The sequence below is a fragment of the Barbus barbus genome, assembly GCF_936440315.1.
Source record: "Barbus barbus genome assembly, chromosome: 40".
NCBI lineage: Eukaryota > Metazoa > Chordata > Actinopteri > Cypriniformes > Cyprinidae > Barbus > Barbus barbus.
In genome coordinates, this window is record NC_136718.1 from 2,160,510 (window position 1) to 2,177,152 (window position 16,643).

At 39.3% G+C, this 16,643-nt stretch overlaps 1 protein-coding gene across 1 annotated transcript in view; it reads left to right on the forward strand.

Moving 5' to 3' along the window:
* The window catches only part of LOC306859877 (sodium/hydrogen exchanger 8-like), a 49,215-nt gene that overhangs the window by 10,638 nt on the left and 21,934 nt on the right, over positions 1 to 16,643 (forward strand). The window contains exons 5-8 of the mRNA XM_079401263.1: positions 15,397 to 15,480; positions 15,950 to 16,051; positions 16,234 to 16,268; positions 16,363 to 16,506. Coding sequence (XP_079257389.1) covers positions 15,397 to 15,480; positions 15,950 to 16,051; positions 16,234 to 16,268; positions 16,363 to 16,506 — 365 coding nt within the window. The remainder of the gene's footprint in view (positions 1 to 15,396; positions 15,481 to 15,949; positions 16,052 to 16,233; positions 16,269 to 16,362; positions 16,507 to 16,643) is intronic.

Below are 16,643 nucleotides of genomic sequence, written 5' to 3' on the forward strand. Positions count from 1 at the left end.
GGTTTCAGGCAAGTTCTCTACGCACATAGGATGTTCTGGAGGTGAAATAATTTTCGTACTAAACTCCAATTGGCGTCCTGAATTTCCAATATAAGAGTCATCCTCTGATTCAGACTGACTACTCAGATGTTCTTGAGGAACCGCTTCATGTGCAGAGTGGGATCTGGTTCTAGGCTTATGACGAATTTTCAGAGGGTCTGTTCCTTCAATTTCATTCAGGGGTAGAAACCCACAAGGCAGTAGAAGGTCGCGGTGTAATGTGCGGACTGGTCCATCTTTCCCTTCTGGGCAGACTGTATATACTGGCATGTCACCTGCTTTCCGGACTACCACATAGATCTCAGAGGCCCATTTATCTGACAACTTGTGTTTCCCTCTCAATCTGACATTTCGCACAAGGACTCGATCACCCGGTTCAAGTGTAGAAGCAACTACATTTCTGTCAAAACGTCTTTTGTTCCGGTCAGCTATTTTGGATGCATTTTGAGAAGCAACTCTGTAGCTTTCCTCCAATCTACTCTTTAGGGATTTCACATAGTGCGAATGGGACTGTAATGGGAAGTTGGTATGAAGTCCGAAAGCAAGGTCGATCGGCAGTCGAGGCTGCCTCCCAAACATTAGCTCATATGGTGAGTATCCAGTTACATCGCTCCTGGTGCAGTTATAAGCATGCACCAATGGTTTGACGTGATCTTTCCAATGAGCTTTGCTTTTGTTCTCCAGGGTGCCTAGCATCTGTAAGAGAGTCCGATTAAAGCGTTCCACCGGGTTCCCTCTAGGATGATAGGGGGTGGTCCTCACTTTGCGGATGCCAGCAATTCTACATAGCTCTTGGATGGTACGAGATTCAAAATCTGGCCCCTGGTCGCTGAGCAGCTTTTCTGGAAAACCGTAATGGACAAAGAAATTATCCCATAGGCATCTAGCAACTGTTTGTGCTTTTTGGTTACGGGTAGGAATAGCAACAGAGTACTTGGTAAAATGGTCTGTGATGACCAAAATATCCTTGGTGTTACTGCTGTCTGGTTCCAGCGACAGAAAATCCATACAAACTAGTTCTAAAGGCCTATGGGTCTGAATATTCACCAAGGGAGCTGCTTTCTGTGAAGGAGTCTTCCTACGAACACAGCGCTCGCACTTTTTGATTTTTATGTCCACATCGGCTGCCATCTTCGGCCAATAAAATCTGGAACGGAGAAGATCGAGAGTTCGCTCCAGACCCAGATGCCCCATGTCATCATGAAGACTGGTAAGTACAATTCCTCGAAGATCTTCAGGTAAAGCCAGTTGGTTCAACACTTTGTCTCCATCCATCCTCTTCCGATATAACAACCCATTCTTCAGCTCCAGTTTGTTCCATTGTCTCATCCACAAGGTTACAGCAGGTAAGTGGAATTTTAAGTTTGAAGGTTTGTTGTTAGACTCCAAGTACTCAATTACCTCTTTAATTTCAGGGTCAGCTCGCTGCTTCCTGATCAGATCCTCTTCAGACAGACAAGGAATTTCTGGGAGACCATGGCCATCTTCTTCCTGGATTTCTGGAGGTAATACCTTTGCGTTCATGCTCAGAGACTCTACCAAGGTCAACGGGAAAGACTGAGAATCATGGGATTGATTGACGTGATGCTTTTCACAGATGGCCTCCACTACTTCAGGTAAGATTGTCTTGGTGTTGCCTTCAAGATCTCCAAGATGATATAGAGTGAACTGTCTGATTCGTTCTTGCTCTTTTTTAGATTCCCAATCATCTGATGGTTCACCATTGGGACGACGAGACAATCCATCCGCATCTTGATTTTGTGCTCCAGCTCTGTATTGGATCTTAAAATTGTAGGTTGAGAGACTGGATAACCATCTATAACTAGTAGCATCTAGTTTGGCAGACGTAAGGACATAGGTGAGGGGATTGCTATCAGTGACCGCTGTGAAATCTGCCCCATACAGATAGTCATGGAATTTTGTGGTGATTGCCCATTTGAGAGCCAGAAATTCCAATTTGTGGGCAGGATACTTGGCTTCACACTTTGTTAATCCACGGCTGGCAAATGCTATGACTCTCATGTGTCCCTGCTGTTCTTGATACAAGGCTGCTCCTAGTCCTGTAGCACAAGCATCTGTATGCAATAGGTAAGGCAGACAAGGATTTGCGTACCCTAAGACAGGAGCAGAGGTTAACCTTTCCACGAGGCTTTCAAATGCCTGTTGACACTCGGTAGTCCATCTGTCACCCAGAAACTCTTTTGGATTAAAGTAAGTATGATCTTTATCTTTCTTTTTTCCCTTTCGAACCGGAGGATAGCCAGCTGTAAGATTGTTGAGCGGCTTTGCAATCTTGGAGAAATCTTTAACAAATCTGCGGTAATATCCTGTAAATCCTAAGAAGGATTTTAGTTCCCGAAGGTTCTGGGGCCTTGGCCAGGTTTTAATGGCCTCAATTTTTGATGGGTCAGTTTCTACACCATTCTGGGAGACAATGTGGCCCAAGTAGCGCACAGATGTTTGGAAGAATTTGCATTTTTCGGGTGAGAGCTTCAATCCGTATTCTTTTAGACGATTCAGGACTTGTATCAGGCGGCGCTCATGCTCCTCAAGGGTTTCGGAGAAGATGATAAGATCATCGATGAAAACTAAGACTTCTCTTCTATTTAAGTCACCCATGCAGCGCTCCATGAGCCGCTGGAATGTGCTTGGCGCATTGGTTATCCCTTGCGGCATACGGTTAAACTCCCAGAAACCAAGGGGGCATACGAACGCTGTCTTCTGCTTGTCCGCTTCATCCATCTCAATCTGGTAATACCCGGATTTTAGATCGAGAACAGAAAACCACTTGGAACCAGTTAACATAGAGAACACTTCCTCTAGGTTTGGGAGTGCGTACGCATCTCGTATGGTTTGAGAGTTTAGCTTCCTAAAGTCAATACATAGCCGCACTGAGTTGTCTTTTTTTCGGACCACTACAATGGGGGATGCGAATGGTGACTCAGACTCTCGTATAATACCAGCTGCTAACAACTCCTGTAGATGTTTCCTGACGGCATCAATATCTTGTGGGTGGATGGGACGAGCTCTATGCTTGAAAGGAGTTTCGTCACTCAGTTTAATTCGGTGCTTCACCTTATCAGTGTGTCCATAATCCATTTCCTTCAAAGCAAAAACTTCAGACATAGAGTTTAACAAGGCTGATATACGTTCTTTCCATTCGGAGGGCAGTGGGGAGTCTCCAAAATCGAGAGTTATCTGAGGACTTTCTGATGTTTCAGAAACATCACTTGTTAATGGCTTGTTTATCACCTGCTGGACAGCATGCATTTCTGCAATCACAGACCGGGGAGGGATTACTATGTTAGTCTGGGTTTCATTCTTGACTACCACAGGCAAGGAGAAGAAACGTTTCACAGGTAAGGCGTGCAATGCACTAGCAACTAAAAGACCACTTGGCAGAGAAGATATGGTGGGAGGACTTATAACAGTCAGTGTTTCTGCTGGAAGGTAATTCAGACAGACGGCTCCATCAAGAACAGCAGTGCACCCTGCTGGTACAGTTTCAGGGACTGCCCCTTTTAATGTCACACACCCAAGGGTTTTGGCACATGATTGTCGATGCCTCACATCAAGTGTCTTCAGTACAGCTGCATACCCTTTAGAAGCTGATTTGGGGCTCTCTTTTGGTACATAACTGGAGTAAAGTGCATCCAAGGTATTTGTACCGATGAGGACTTGTGGTATATTTACCAAATCTGGGACCACCAGTGCTAGTGTGGTAACCTCAGCATCTGTTCCTAGAAACTCTTTGGGAAACATTAAAGTTAACTCCACATACCCAAGGTAAGGCACTGATTGTCCATTGGCTCCCTCCACTTCCAGCAAAGATTCCAGGGGTTTCATGGGGTGATGAGACAAGTTATTTTTGTAAAATGACAAGGGAATTGTAGTCACCTGGGAACCAGTGTCTAAAAGGCAGTTCACTTCAATTGCGTCTACAATGATTTGGGCAGTGCATTTCATTCCAATTAGTCCTTTTGGCAGTTTGCTTTTAGGGCAATGATGCTTCGTCCCAGTCTCCATATGCCCTGCTACAGAGACTGCGTGGTGTTTAACTGAGTAGTAGTGGCTTGGTTCTTTAGGTCCCACTGGGCTTGTTTTTCTCTCAACTGGCGCCTCTTCTCATCTACCTTAGAAGGGTTCGGGTCATTTTCGCAATTGATGGCTAGGTGTCTATCCTCACCACATCTAAAACAGTATCCAGGACGAGGACGAGTGGATGTCACTGAACTACTTCTGAGTTGACTGTTCTCATCTCTCCCGGTTTGCCTATGCTGGAATTTTGCCGTCTTCCCGGACCGATATTGTGGGATTTCAGGGGCTGACAACTGAGCCTTTAACTCTGCCACTTGCTTCTTCAATCCTGCTATTTCCTTAGCTGCTGGGGTTTCTTTTGGCACTTTACCAGAAATGGATGTTCTCATAGCCTCTACTTCTGCTTGTAGTTCTACTAGCTCTTTCTTTAGCAGGATAAATTCAGAATTTTTGGAATAATCAGGCTTGCACTTCTGGTAAGTTGAGGTTTGCATAGAAGCAACTTGAGCATTAATTTCAGATATTTGAGCCCTCATAGTATCCACCTCTTCAGCTGCTCCACCAACTGCATCATGGGAGTATGTTGACATTTGATGAGTAGCAGTTCTCATTTTGGGGGCATTACTCTGTTTGTTCAATCCAAAATGATTTCTCATTCTGTCTTCTTTTGAGGCTTGCCGGTCTTCTTCCGTGCGAATTTCCACTACCATCTCTGCAAAAGAAGGTGGGTTGATCTTTTTCTTCTCTAGCTGTAAGCTGGAAATTAACCCATTATCCCAACATCCACGGCAGAATTGCTTGATCAGACAGCTGTTTTGCTCACTCTCCGCAATGCCTCCTCTCCTTACAGTAGTGCTCAGCATAACTTGCAACCGGTGCAAATAACTGGAGGGCTTCTCTCCTGGGTTCTGTAGCATGGTCATGAATTTTGCTAACAGCTCATCTCCATCCTCCACGGATCCGTAAACTGACTCTAGTAACTCCAAGTAAACTGGAGGTAAGGACCGGGGACTCACATGTTTAATGACATCAGCTGCCGGAGGGAGCAGACTATCAAGTATTCTTCTTGTGCGAGACAAATCCGAAATGGAGGGGTCATCTAATAGAAATTGAACACTTGCCCGCCATGTGTCGAAGTCTGGCTCGTTTACTGGCCTAGGAACTTTACCAGAGAAAGACCTGAGACGGAAAGAGGCAGGTTGTAATGTAGCAGTGTCGTTGGTTCTGACGATGTGTTCAACTACAACTTTTTGCACGCTGGGTGGATCAATCATGTCCATTGTGAGTACTGGATGGGGTAACACATTAGCTGCAGGATGGCTAGTTCTACTGCTGGGTCTTTCCTTGGACAGGTTTTGTGATGTCTCAGATTCAATTGAGGAAGGGGCTACTTGTTCTGTGGTCACTCTCTGTAATTTGGCTGGGGACGACGGTCCATCCAGTGAGCTGGTGGTGCTGCTATCACGAGTTTGAGAGTCTGCAGCATGTGGATACTCAACTCTATCACCTGAAGCATCTATGGGCTCAGCAACAGAACAGCCAGCTTTCATTCTCTTTAACTCCTCCTTGAGCACTTCTTCAATTGACTTTCCACTAGCGCTAGCAATATTTTGTAGTTCTTCCAAATACAACTTAGTGGCTCTGTCACTATCTACATGAGGGTAGACACAGCTTAAGGCACGCACTATGAAAGTGGTATCTGGGTTTGACGTACTGACCATTGTTACGGGCAGAAGGGGCATTAGTGTTTTCATAGCGGAGCTATAAGTAAACTCTATAATGGCATGTTGATGGAATTCGGAGTTTGGGTCATCAATGAGAAGGTTGCGACTAATGCTGCCATATCTCAACAACCATGCTTCTAAGTCCTGATCTGTTTCAGTTAATGTTAAGCCGCTGACTATTACGGCATTTGAGACATCTACATTCTCTCTTTTTACAATATCCATGTTGTCAATATTCTGCTGAGTATATAAATAATTAATAATATATTTATATTGTCACTATTGCTGCAGGCCAATCTCTCTCCTCCTGGCTAGCTGACTCGCCACTTTTACTTGTAACCCGTTACACGTGATAAATTTGTGTCAACTTTACGAATGGACCAGTGGGCTCAAAAGATTAGGTTCGTCCAGGGAGAGAGAGATGATACAGCAGCAATGAATACTCAAAACAAAAGGATGAGGTAAGAACAAATTTGAATTTACTGAATGTTCTTTTCTTTTACCTTGTTGTTAGAATGAAATTATTGATTAGTTGATTAGTTGAACATGGACCATATAACCTCACACAGGCGTAAGGAAAACAATAGAAAATGAAACAAACAAAACAAAATTTGAAAGTCCAAAAGTTTGAGGTTTCTCAATGAACAGATCAGTTCGTAAACTTAGTCCAAAAGTTCGTGAGGCACTTAATTCAGTCGTCCTATTCTGCCCTGGATGGAACAGAATAAATTGATGTGTGGTTCTAATCCTACCGTTCAAAGACGAGAAAGTTCAGTTTCAACAGGGAATTCAAAGGATTCGTTAAACGGGCGGCTCGCCAGTCCAACCCCACCGTTACACACACAGGAAGAGCTGAGACAGTCCACACTTCAGGAATGATTCACACTTCGTTCGATTTCACATGCAGGACGGATCACACTCATCAATTGGACATCACAGCACTCACATGGAAACAAAAGCAGAAGAACACAAAAAAAAACCTGGCCTTGAAAACACAAGGCCCAAAAAAAAAACAATTAGCATTTGACACTATATACACGAATCAATTCAGATTATACACAACTTCTAATAAAACACAGCAAATAATGTCCATTTACAAGACTCTGTACAATAAATTGTCTTTATGCAATAAATTGTCTGTGCAATAAACACGTTTTTGCATACTTTCTGGTAAGCATCTTATTTAACACCCATACATTGCATTCCATGGCATTAATTTCACATAAATGCCTAATTACATCTTCCATTTTACACTTGGCTGTATTTGCCATTAATACTGCACCAAATAAACAATAATTTGATGTAACACTTAATATGATCCTAAATGAACCTTATTGAACAATACTGAAATTATTGAAACTATTTTAACTCACCAAGGAACTCGTTTACATGTACATCAGAAGAACCAGGGAAGTTCCAGATGATACACGTTCTCAAAATGTCATTCTCGGGCATAAACTGCTTCTCTCTGAATCCTTCGTTAGAGATATATATACACACACACTGTATTAGCGTTTAAACTCGCGCTAATATTGCGTCATTGACATGCGGTCAACACATAACGTGAACAATCATATCACTTCACTCATTTTACTGCTAACTTATTTCTACATCGTCATCATATAAATGATTTAGAGGCATTTATACAACTCTTACATCAATTTCTCGACTCAATCAGAGCTTCAAATCTCCCGGAGCAGCACAAGCATCTGCTCGCGTCAGAGGTTCACAGAGAAAAGAAAGTTCTAGAAGGCGCTGCTCTCTAAAAGTGCCGCGATAGCGGAATTTTCCATGACGTCACTCAAAATGCGATCTCATTGGAGGCTTATGTAAAGGGAGATAACGCTATTGGACATATTTATAACATTCAATATTTATATTTCTCCATTTCTATATAATTAATTATTTTGTTTGCAGTCTTATATTTGATCTGAAAGTATGATCTTTTATACTTTAACTCTGTTTAATTTGAAGTGCATTTTGTCTCTGTCCACTGGTAACCTGGGTTACACTAGCAGAGGAATTGATTCCATGTGCCATACCTCCTTCTGTCCTGTGCTTCCCCCTTCCCTTCCTCTTCTCACATTTTCACTCTCTTTCTGTTTCCTGTTTCATTCTCTCAGCTTCACAATTTCTTTGTTTCTTTCTCTAGTTCCCATTTCTTTTCATGCATGCCTTTCCTTTCTCTTCCTCTCTCCACCTTTTCATCTCTCTCGGTGTTTCAGGCTTTAATTAACTTTTTTTTTTTTCTGGGAAGTGAGGTGATGCCAGGCTCTGTGAGGACAGAGCTTCCTATTGTTTCAGGAAGTCTAAAGGTCAAGAGGGCCCCTCAGTTCTGGCTGTGTTTGGGTAACCAGAGACCCTCTCGATGAAGGGCTCAACTGGAGCGTGTCTCTGCTTCATCCCCTCTGAACTGTGCTTCAACTCTTTCCTGCGTTTGCAGAGCACTGATTCTGAGATCATGAGCAGGTGTTTCTGTTCTGCAAGAAGTGTACAAAACTACAGATTTTCAAAACCGACTAGTCATTTAGGTAGCCAACTAGTAGATTTTGAAAATAAGTAATTTTGCAAGATCATGTGTGATTTCGGTTCATCCGAGCACTTTTCTTAGGGCACCGTGTTCTTGAGTTCAGTACATACCTGCAAACTTGTCGCTTTTCGGCGACAATCGCCGCTTTTATTGTCAATTGGGTCATTCACGTGAATCGTGTAGAACCGGAGAGTTTTTTTAGGGGGGGGGGGGGGGGTCTTGCGTTAATTGACATCTGGGCCGATCGGAATCTCTACTGAGCTCGCGTCTGTCAAGAGAGGGAGGTGGGGGTGGGCTTGCGTGCCATGCAGGCCATTATTGGACAATTCTTATAAATGACATTTTTTTCTGGACCAATCGGAATCTCAGCGCTTGGTTCAGGATCTTGAAACACACTGCCATCTGTGTTCGCGCCTGTCAAGCGACACCTGACCTAATGTGGAAACTCTGATGGAAATTGAATTCAAGGTAAATCAGTCTTTTTGGAGCTAAACAACAGATATTTGTTTGCTTAAGTCAAATAACGTCAGCTAAGTTAGCGGTTTTTTTTTCATACAGTTAGCCTATGCTTCGAGCAAAATGCTTAATAGCAAGCAATACAAGCGGATCCAATGCTGGAATTTCCGTTAGCAAGATACAGGGCTCGACAGAGCGAGCATTTCACTCGCATTTGCGGCTAAAAATAGATGTGTGCGAACTGGAAAATGTATTTAGGAGCACAAGTGCGAATACAAAACAAAATACAAAACAGCCTAACTTATACAGTAGCCTATAACAAACATATTAATTTATTCTGTTTATTTATGGAAAAATTGCGATGCAGCCTCATATGATTACTTAAGAACTTTAAAAAGGCAACGGTTTAATTTAAATGAGCACAGATGAGAAGAAAAGCGGAGCGAGTTAAAGTGAAGACGCGCTGAATGACGCACATTCGCCACTAGAGGGCGCGGCCGCTGCCGTTACCCCGGTAACCCAGTAAACAAATCAGCTGCGCTACTTTCCTAAAACTGTGTAAATAATGTTTCACACTCAGTCATTTAGATATTTATATTCGCTTTAGTCTTCACAATAGCATCAAGTAATTCTTACTTAAAGACTTAATGAGCTATTTATTTTCAAACATTGTTTCTAAGCTAAAACATGGCCCATCCACTGATCTATAATAGAGAACAGCGGGCCTATCTATATATCAACGACTGATTCGTTATTATTGTTCAGTAACACAAGTTACATTAGTTAACATGAAAAAAACAATGACTGCATTTATTAATAATGCTATCTTAATTTCAACTTTTAATAATACATTATAAAATCAAAAGTTGTCTTAATATAATTCAATGGAGCTAACATTAACTAACATAGTTGTATTTTTTAACAAAGAATATTAACTACTGCAACAATTAGCTATTGCACATTTTTAGTTAATGTTAACCTGCTTTAACTAATGTTAACAAATGGGACTAACTTACCTATTGTTCTTTCGTTCATTTGAACCATCTTTTGCACTCTAATCTTGAAACACTTGTTTACTTTATATTTTCATGTATTTTTTATAAAAGTCTTAGTAAATTATCTTTAATAAAGTTATTTAACCTGTTAGGAGGACAACACTTTTTTTCACTTAGAAATTATATATTATGATTTAAAAACAAAAACATATACCGTGACAAAAGCTTCAATGATTATTGTGAAAATTTTATACCGACACAGTTTAATAGGATTATAACTAATTACATAATTAGCCTATTAAAGTGTCTGAAGTAAAATTATTTAAAAACCTTGTGTACTTTCTGTATTCTGATAAATTAAATAATTGTGCTTGTAAATGTCTCTTTGTATCCCCTTATTAAGCTAAAACGCCTAATTTGAAAAATGTGCATTGCGCCCCTAAATTTTTTTAATGCGCTCCTAAATTTTTTGACTTAGGAGCACATGTGCTCCTTGGGGAATAGGTAAGCGTCAAGCCCTGAGATAGCAAATTTTCTAGCCATCTAACATTGTTAGCTAGTTGTAATGTTAATTCCTGCATTGTCTGACCGTCTTGCTAACTAAAGTTTAGCTTGCTACGTAAGTATATAGTATTTCAGATAGCCAACTTAGTTTGCAACCTTATCATTAGCCCCTAACTTAAGCCAGGTGCTCTGCCCTGAGTTCTGGCTACTACTCCAATTCTGAGCTACCCTGATTAACGACACGTTATGGAGGTTGTCGTGTGCGCAGCAGTCATTCAAGTCAGCTGGATGTAGCCCTACTTTTAAAGCGTTTTTGATGTGTTGATGTGGGTAGATGTGACTGTTTAGACAACAGCTGATGCGAGAGTAATACAGTGTAACAAAGCAATTTGACGTCTTGTTGCATTGGATGCGGCGCATTACTTGTAAACAATGTCTATTTAGAATCTGGCGAACGTGCAAGGCTAATGCATTCACAGTGTCGGCGTCGCCCATTCTGCACCATCTCCCCCCCCAACACTGTCACCTTTTTTTCTCTGATGAGTTTGCAGGTCTGTCAGTAACAGCTGGATGAAGAGAATGTGGGGGTCTCAACATGATTTTTCAGAAGTGGAATTATTTTTAACTTTCCATATACACACCTTCTTAAAGTGCAATCCTCATGGTGTGCTGCAAGACATGATAAAAAAAAGTCTTTTATCTGTGCTTTACAGGGCATAAATGTACAGATGCAACTCTCGTCTCTGGAAGGGGTTTACCATGCAAACTGTTCAAGCACAGCAGGCATTAGAGATATCGGAACAAACACGAGAAAAATATTAAAACTATCTGTTTTTGACAGTCGACTAATTGGTGGTTGGACAATTACTGTAGCTGATGATCGTAACCCATCCCTAGGGCTGGGATTCAGCTTTGCATCAAGAGAATAAATTATATTTTAAAATACACACACACACACACATATATATATATATATATATATATATATATATATATATATATATATATATATATATATATATATAATAAGGTATTAAAACTTATATGCACAGTAATATGGTTTCCACTGTATTTTTGATCAAATAAATGCAGTCTTGGTGAGCATGAGACGCTTATTTAAAAAACAAAAATTTTTTAACAATGTTAACAACCTCATACTTATTTCATAACGACAAGATACTTGTCCAGTGGTGTTGGTGAATTTGGTCACACTTCACAATAGGGAACACTTATTCACTATTAACTATGACTTTTCCCTCAATACAATCCTAATCTGCTGCTTATTAATAGTTAGTAAGGTATTGGGTAGAATTAGGGATGGAGAATAAGGCATTAATATGTGTTTAATTACTACTAATTAATGGCTAATATTCTAGTAATATGCATGCTAATAAGCAACTAATTAAGAGACCCTAAAATAAAGTGTTACCGTGAATTTTAATTGAATATATTTGTATGAATTCTGGAGTTTCTAAATATAAATATTAATATAAAAAAAATCAATATATTTAAACTAAACTCCAGAATTCATAAATATCTGACAGTCTTGATAATGAGTAAGACTGTTGTGAAATTGTATTCAAAGGTATTTTTAAAAATGTTTTTCTAATTAACCTCTTCCTTACTGACAGGACATAGTAGTAATGTTCATAGCAGTTTTGGCGCTATAGTAAAACCTGTTTACCTTTTTAGCTTTTTTTTATATACAAATACAAAATATTAAAATTATTAATTAGTTATTAATCAATGCAATAACTAACTAACTAACCATTATCATGTAACCCATTTGTCTACATTTACACTCCAAGAATAAATGCAAAAATATATTTTGGGGAGGAAGGGAAAGTCCTCGAAATGTGTCTTCAATAAAGTCAGGCACAAAAATAACTGCGTCCATGCCTTTTCAGCGCCAAGTCATCACTGCGCGTCTTAAGTAAAACCTGACAATTTTAATGCCAAAAGAAGCTTTGCACTGGCGCAAGCTAATAGTAAAACTACTATCAAAAGTTATGTTGCAAGCTTGCAAAACTCAATGAACTGAATGTGACAGCACTACTATGAAGCACTGAGTTAAGGACCGCTGCCTTTATAGATGTAGTGTGTGGTCATGGTATTTTGGTACATTTGATTTAAAATCATTCTAATGATCATCTCCGACTCATTTCAAAGTTAGTACTGTTCTTGTTTTACAAAATGAAGATGGGGATTATTTTGGGAGATGTTTTGTCTTGTTTGCAGGAATCAGTGACCGTTTTAGCCGAGCTAAAAAAAAGAGTTTGTAATAAATTGGATCGATTGATTGATTGAGGCTAACTTCAGAATAGCATGCTGGTTCTTGCCAGCAGCTTGTCCTCCTGAGGCTACGACATGCTGTTGTCTTGTCACTGCTACAGATGGACTCAGTGTACCTTTACCCCTCGGCCCATATGCTCACGGCTTCACACCCGATGCACATGCAAGCACTTGTCTTGACAAAACTTTGAACATGTGATGTGCATGTTTAGTGCTGAACGGATCGACTGAAATCAGCCTTCAGCAAGCCCTAGTCGGCTTCTACGTTGTCTACATAGGCAGCGGCCTCCTAAAGCTTCGTACTAAGTGAAATAAAACCTGTTAAGTGGGTGATTTAAAGAGCTTTCCATGTGCAGCCTAATCTTTTTCTCAAATGCACCACTTTAATACTGCTCACATGACGGATTCCACAGAAGACTCCGAACAAGAGAAAAGATTTGTAGTGTATCTTTTTCCCTTCTGTAAAGGAAGTTAGAGAAAAATGGAAATTCTGGAAATGACAATGATTTACTCACCCTCGTCCCATTCCAAACCCATAAGACTTTTCATTTTTAAAACACAAATTAATATATTTTTAATAAAACCGGAGTGATTTGTCTCCTCATTAAAAGTCCATTATACCAAAACTTGCGTGTTGTTCAATGTAATTATATGTCAATACAAAATTAAATCTGTTTATCATGTAAAGTAACGGTGTCTCTTCAGAAGACTTGCATTAAAGCACACTTAATAAAGCATCAAGGACTTTCAACAGAGGCACAGAAATCGCTCAGGTTTCATTAGAAATATCATGTGTTTTGTATTGTTTTAAAGATGAACAAGGTCTTATAAGATTGAAACCACAATTGATGTCAGAATTAACTGTCCCTTTAAAACATGAAATCGATATTCATTGGCTTTTCCATTAAAGCATACAAACATGTTGAAAGCCGTTTTTGTTTCGCTCGAGGCATGAGTAGACCTTTCATCAACAACTTTCCGTTTAGCTCTTGGTGTTAATAACATTTCCCAAGTGTTTTGTTTCACATTTCATTAAAAAGATGTTTAAAACTAAACATTAAATAAAAAAAACTAAACATTTAATTAAAACTCGTTTAAAACTAAAACTTGATAAGCACAAAAACATGGCATATAAGTGTTGGGTTCCATCCAATTAAAAATGAATGATGTGTCAGTATTGTTCAGTATTTACAAATGAAAATTTCCTCAGAGCCTGTTGCAATGCATCATGGGATTGGTCTGGGCTCCTCTGATTTACAGTAATGTCAACTGTAGCAGGCCTTGCGACAGCTGTGCGAATGCAATGTGCGTTTCCTTTGTTACAAAAAGTGTTCTGACATGTTTTTTTTTCAAATCGAGCTTGCATAGCTAAAAGTGTTTGCATTCACATACTTACACACTTCTGATTTGAGCTATTTTATAAGGCAACAACATTTTGCCGATTGTAACCACTCAAATCAGTCCCAAGAAAGATTTTGAGATGCAATTGTAAGAAATGCTGCATTATCACTGATTGTTGCAACAAGCTAGAACGCTTGGTTAACAGCCACCGACCACCAGCTTTAGTTCTCATGCAGAGCCTTGGGTTCACGTGTTTTAACACCTACACACATCCAAATCTGTCTAATATTTCTGTGCTGTTCTCAAAACTGTTCATTGATTGCCATACGTAATGGATCATTGTGGAACTGAAAGAAAATGTGGTGGAGCAAGGCCTCCTTGCACAGGAACCTGAAGAATGAGAGCATGCAAATGATTAAATGTGGTGCACTGGTGGTTAAATGCATGAAGTGTGTCTTTGTGCACACTTCTCTCTGCACACATACCAGTATATCACAGAAACACAGTTCTGCTTTATGCTGAAGTATAATGTATGTATTTACATGCACACACATATACATGGTAACTCTTTATTATATGGAGCAATTCTCACTATTAACTAGTTGTTTATTAGCATGCCTATTATTAACATATTATCTGTTTATTAGTGCTTATGAAGCACATATTCTACATCCCTAATCCTACCCAATACATAAACTTAACAACTACTGCACTAACTATTGATAAGCAGCATATTAGGGGTTTGAGGCAAAATTCATGGTTAATAATTAGTTATTTAATAGCGAGAATTGGACCTTAAAAATAAAGTGTGATAGTATAAACACTCACAAACACATTACACACACACACATAATTTTTAATACAACACATTTCATTCAGAATAAGTCATTTAGACTGCCTTACCGCACATGAGCATAAAGAAAATGCGGTAACAGTTTAGAATAGGGATCACTTATTCACTATTAACTACGACTTCTCCCTCAATATATTCCTGATTTGCTGCTTATTAATAGTTAGTAAGGTAGTTATTAAGTTTAGGTATTGGGTAGGATTAGGGATGTAGAATATGGTCAAGCAGAATATGTGCTTTATAAATACTAATAAACAGCCAATATGTTAATAATAGGCATGCTAATAAGCAACTAGTTAATAGTGAGAACTGGTCCCTCTACTAAAGTGTTACCAAAATAACATTTTTATACAAAATCATTTATTTTAATTTAATGAATGACTAAATAATGAAACTTAAAAAATAAAAATCTGTTAAAATGAAAGGACACTTAAAAAGGAAGTGAAATAATGAGACATAAACATGACAACCAATCTTGTCTTGCAGTCGACCGTGTTATTACTATTAATAATAACAATATTGTATTCAACTCTATTTGAACATTATCCAAAAAGAAACATAAAATGTGAGTCTGCTTGTTCAAGTACACATGGTCATTTTTTTTCTTTTTCTTTCTTTCTGTCACAGGAAGAAGAGATGTTTCGTCCCAATATGTTTTTCCTATTACTTCTACCTCCAATCATTTTTGAGTCTGGATACTCGTTACATAAGGTAAGCAATACTATAATATTAATCATTTTCAGAAGGAAGAAAGAAGCTGAATTGAAACTGATGTCTTTCTATTGCTTTCTCTTCACATGAGAACAAACATACAGCTTGACCAGTGTATTTCAGTTCACAACAGAATACTGTTATGAACCGGTTCTTTCAGTGAATCACTCAAAAAAGATCCCAACTCACCAGTTACTGTCCAACAAACTGTCCTTTACTTAGCAAACTGAAACAAAGCCTGTTTAGTGCACTTTGTAAAACATTTGCCAGTATATGATATACCAGTAATAACCTCTAGCTACAGTATGTGTGTGGCCTCTCCCTTACAAGTCCATTACAGAACTTTGTAAATGCAACATTATTAATAGTTTTGTGGTGGTATTGGTTGGCCTCAAGTCATCAACTTTTAATATACATGTAACTGTGATACTTATAAAACAGATTGATCAATCAGTTGTTTATTCCCCAGGGTAATTTCTTCCAAAACATAGGCTCGATCACATTATTTGCCGTTTTTGGAACAGCAATCTCAGCCTTCATCGTGGGAGGAGGAATCTATTTCCTGGGACAGGTATCCTCTTTCTGTTTTGTTAGGCATTAACTGCTTTTTCCATATCTTTCCTTGTAAACAGACGTATAAAAGAGTTCATTAAGTGGTTTATCTAGTTCGACTAGTTGGCACACCTTAACAGCTCCTTCGGTATGATTTCTCAACGGTTATGACTGTTATGTTTCCATGTTTCTCTTCAATAGGCTGATGTTATTTACAAGATGACAATGACTGATAGGTGAGTATTTGGCTTGGGCAATTTCCGAAACTGTTGAGCAAAATGTTTTAAGAGAATTTGACGTACCTTCATTTTTTGCCCTTTTTTTCTCCAGTTTTGCCTTTGGGTCTCTGATCTCCGCTGTGGATCCAGTCGCCACTATCGCCATATTTAACGCTCTGAACGTGGATCCTGTGCTCAATATGCTGGTGTTTGGAGAGAGCATCCTAAATGACGCCGTGTCCATCGTATTAACAAAGTATGCCAAACTCTCTTTCTGTCTTCCATAAAATGTTTTCGACGATTTTACAACCCATGGTGTGCAGTCCCATCCCCATTCTACATGTTTACAGTGAAATAAAATCAGCTCTGCACGAGCCTATAAAACCTGCTGGT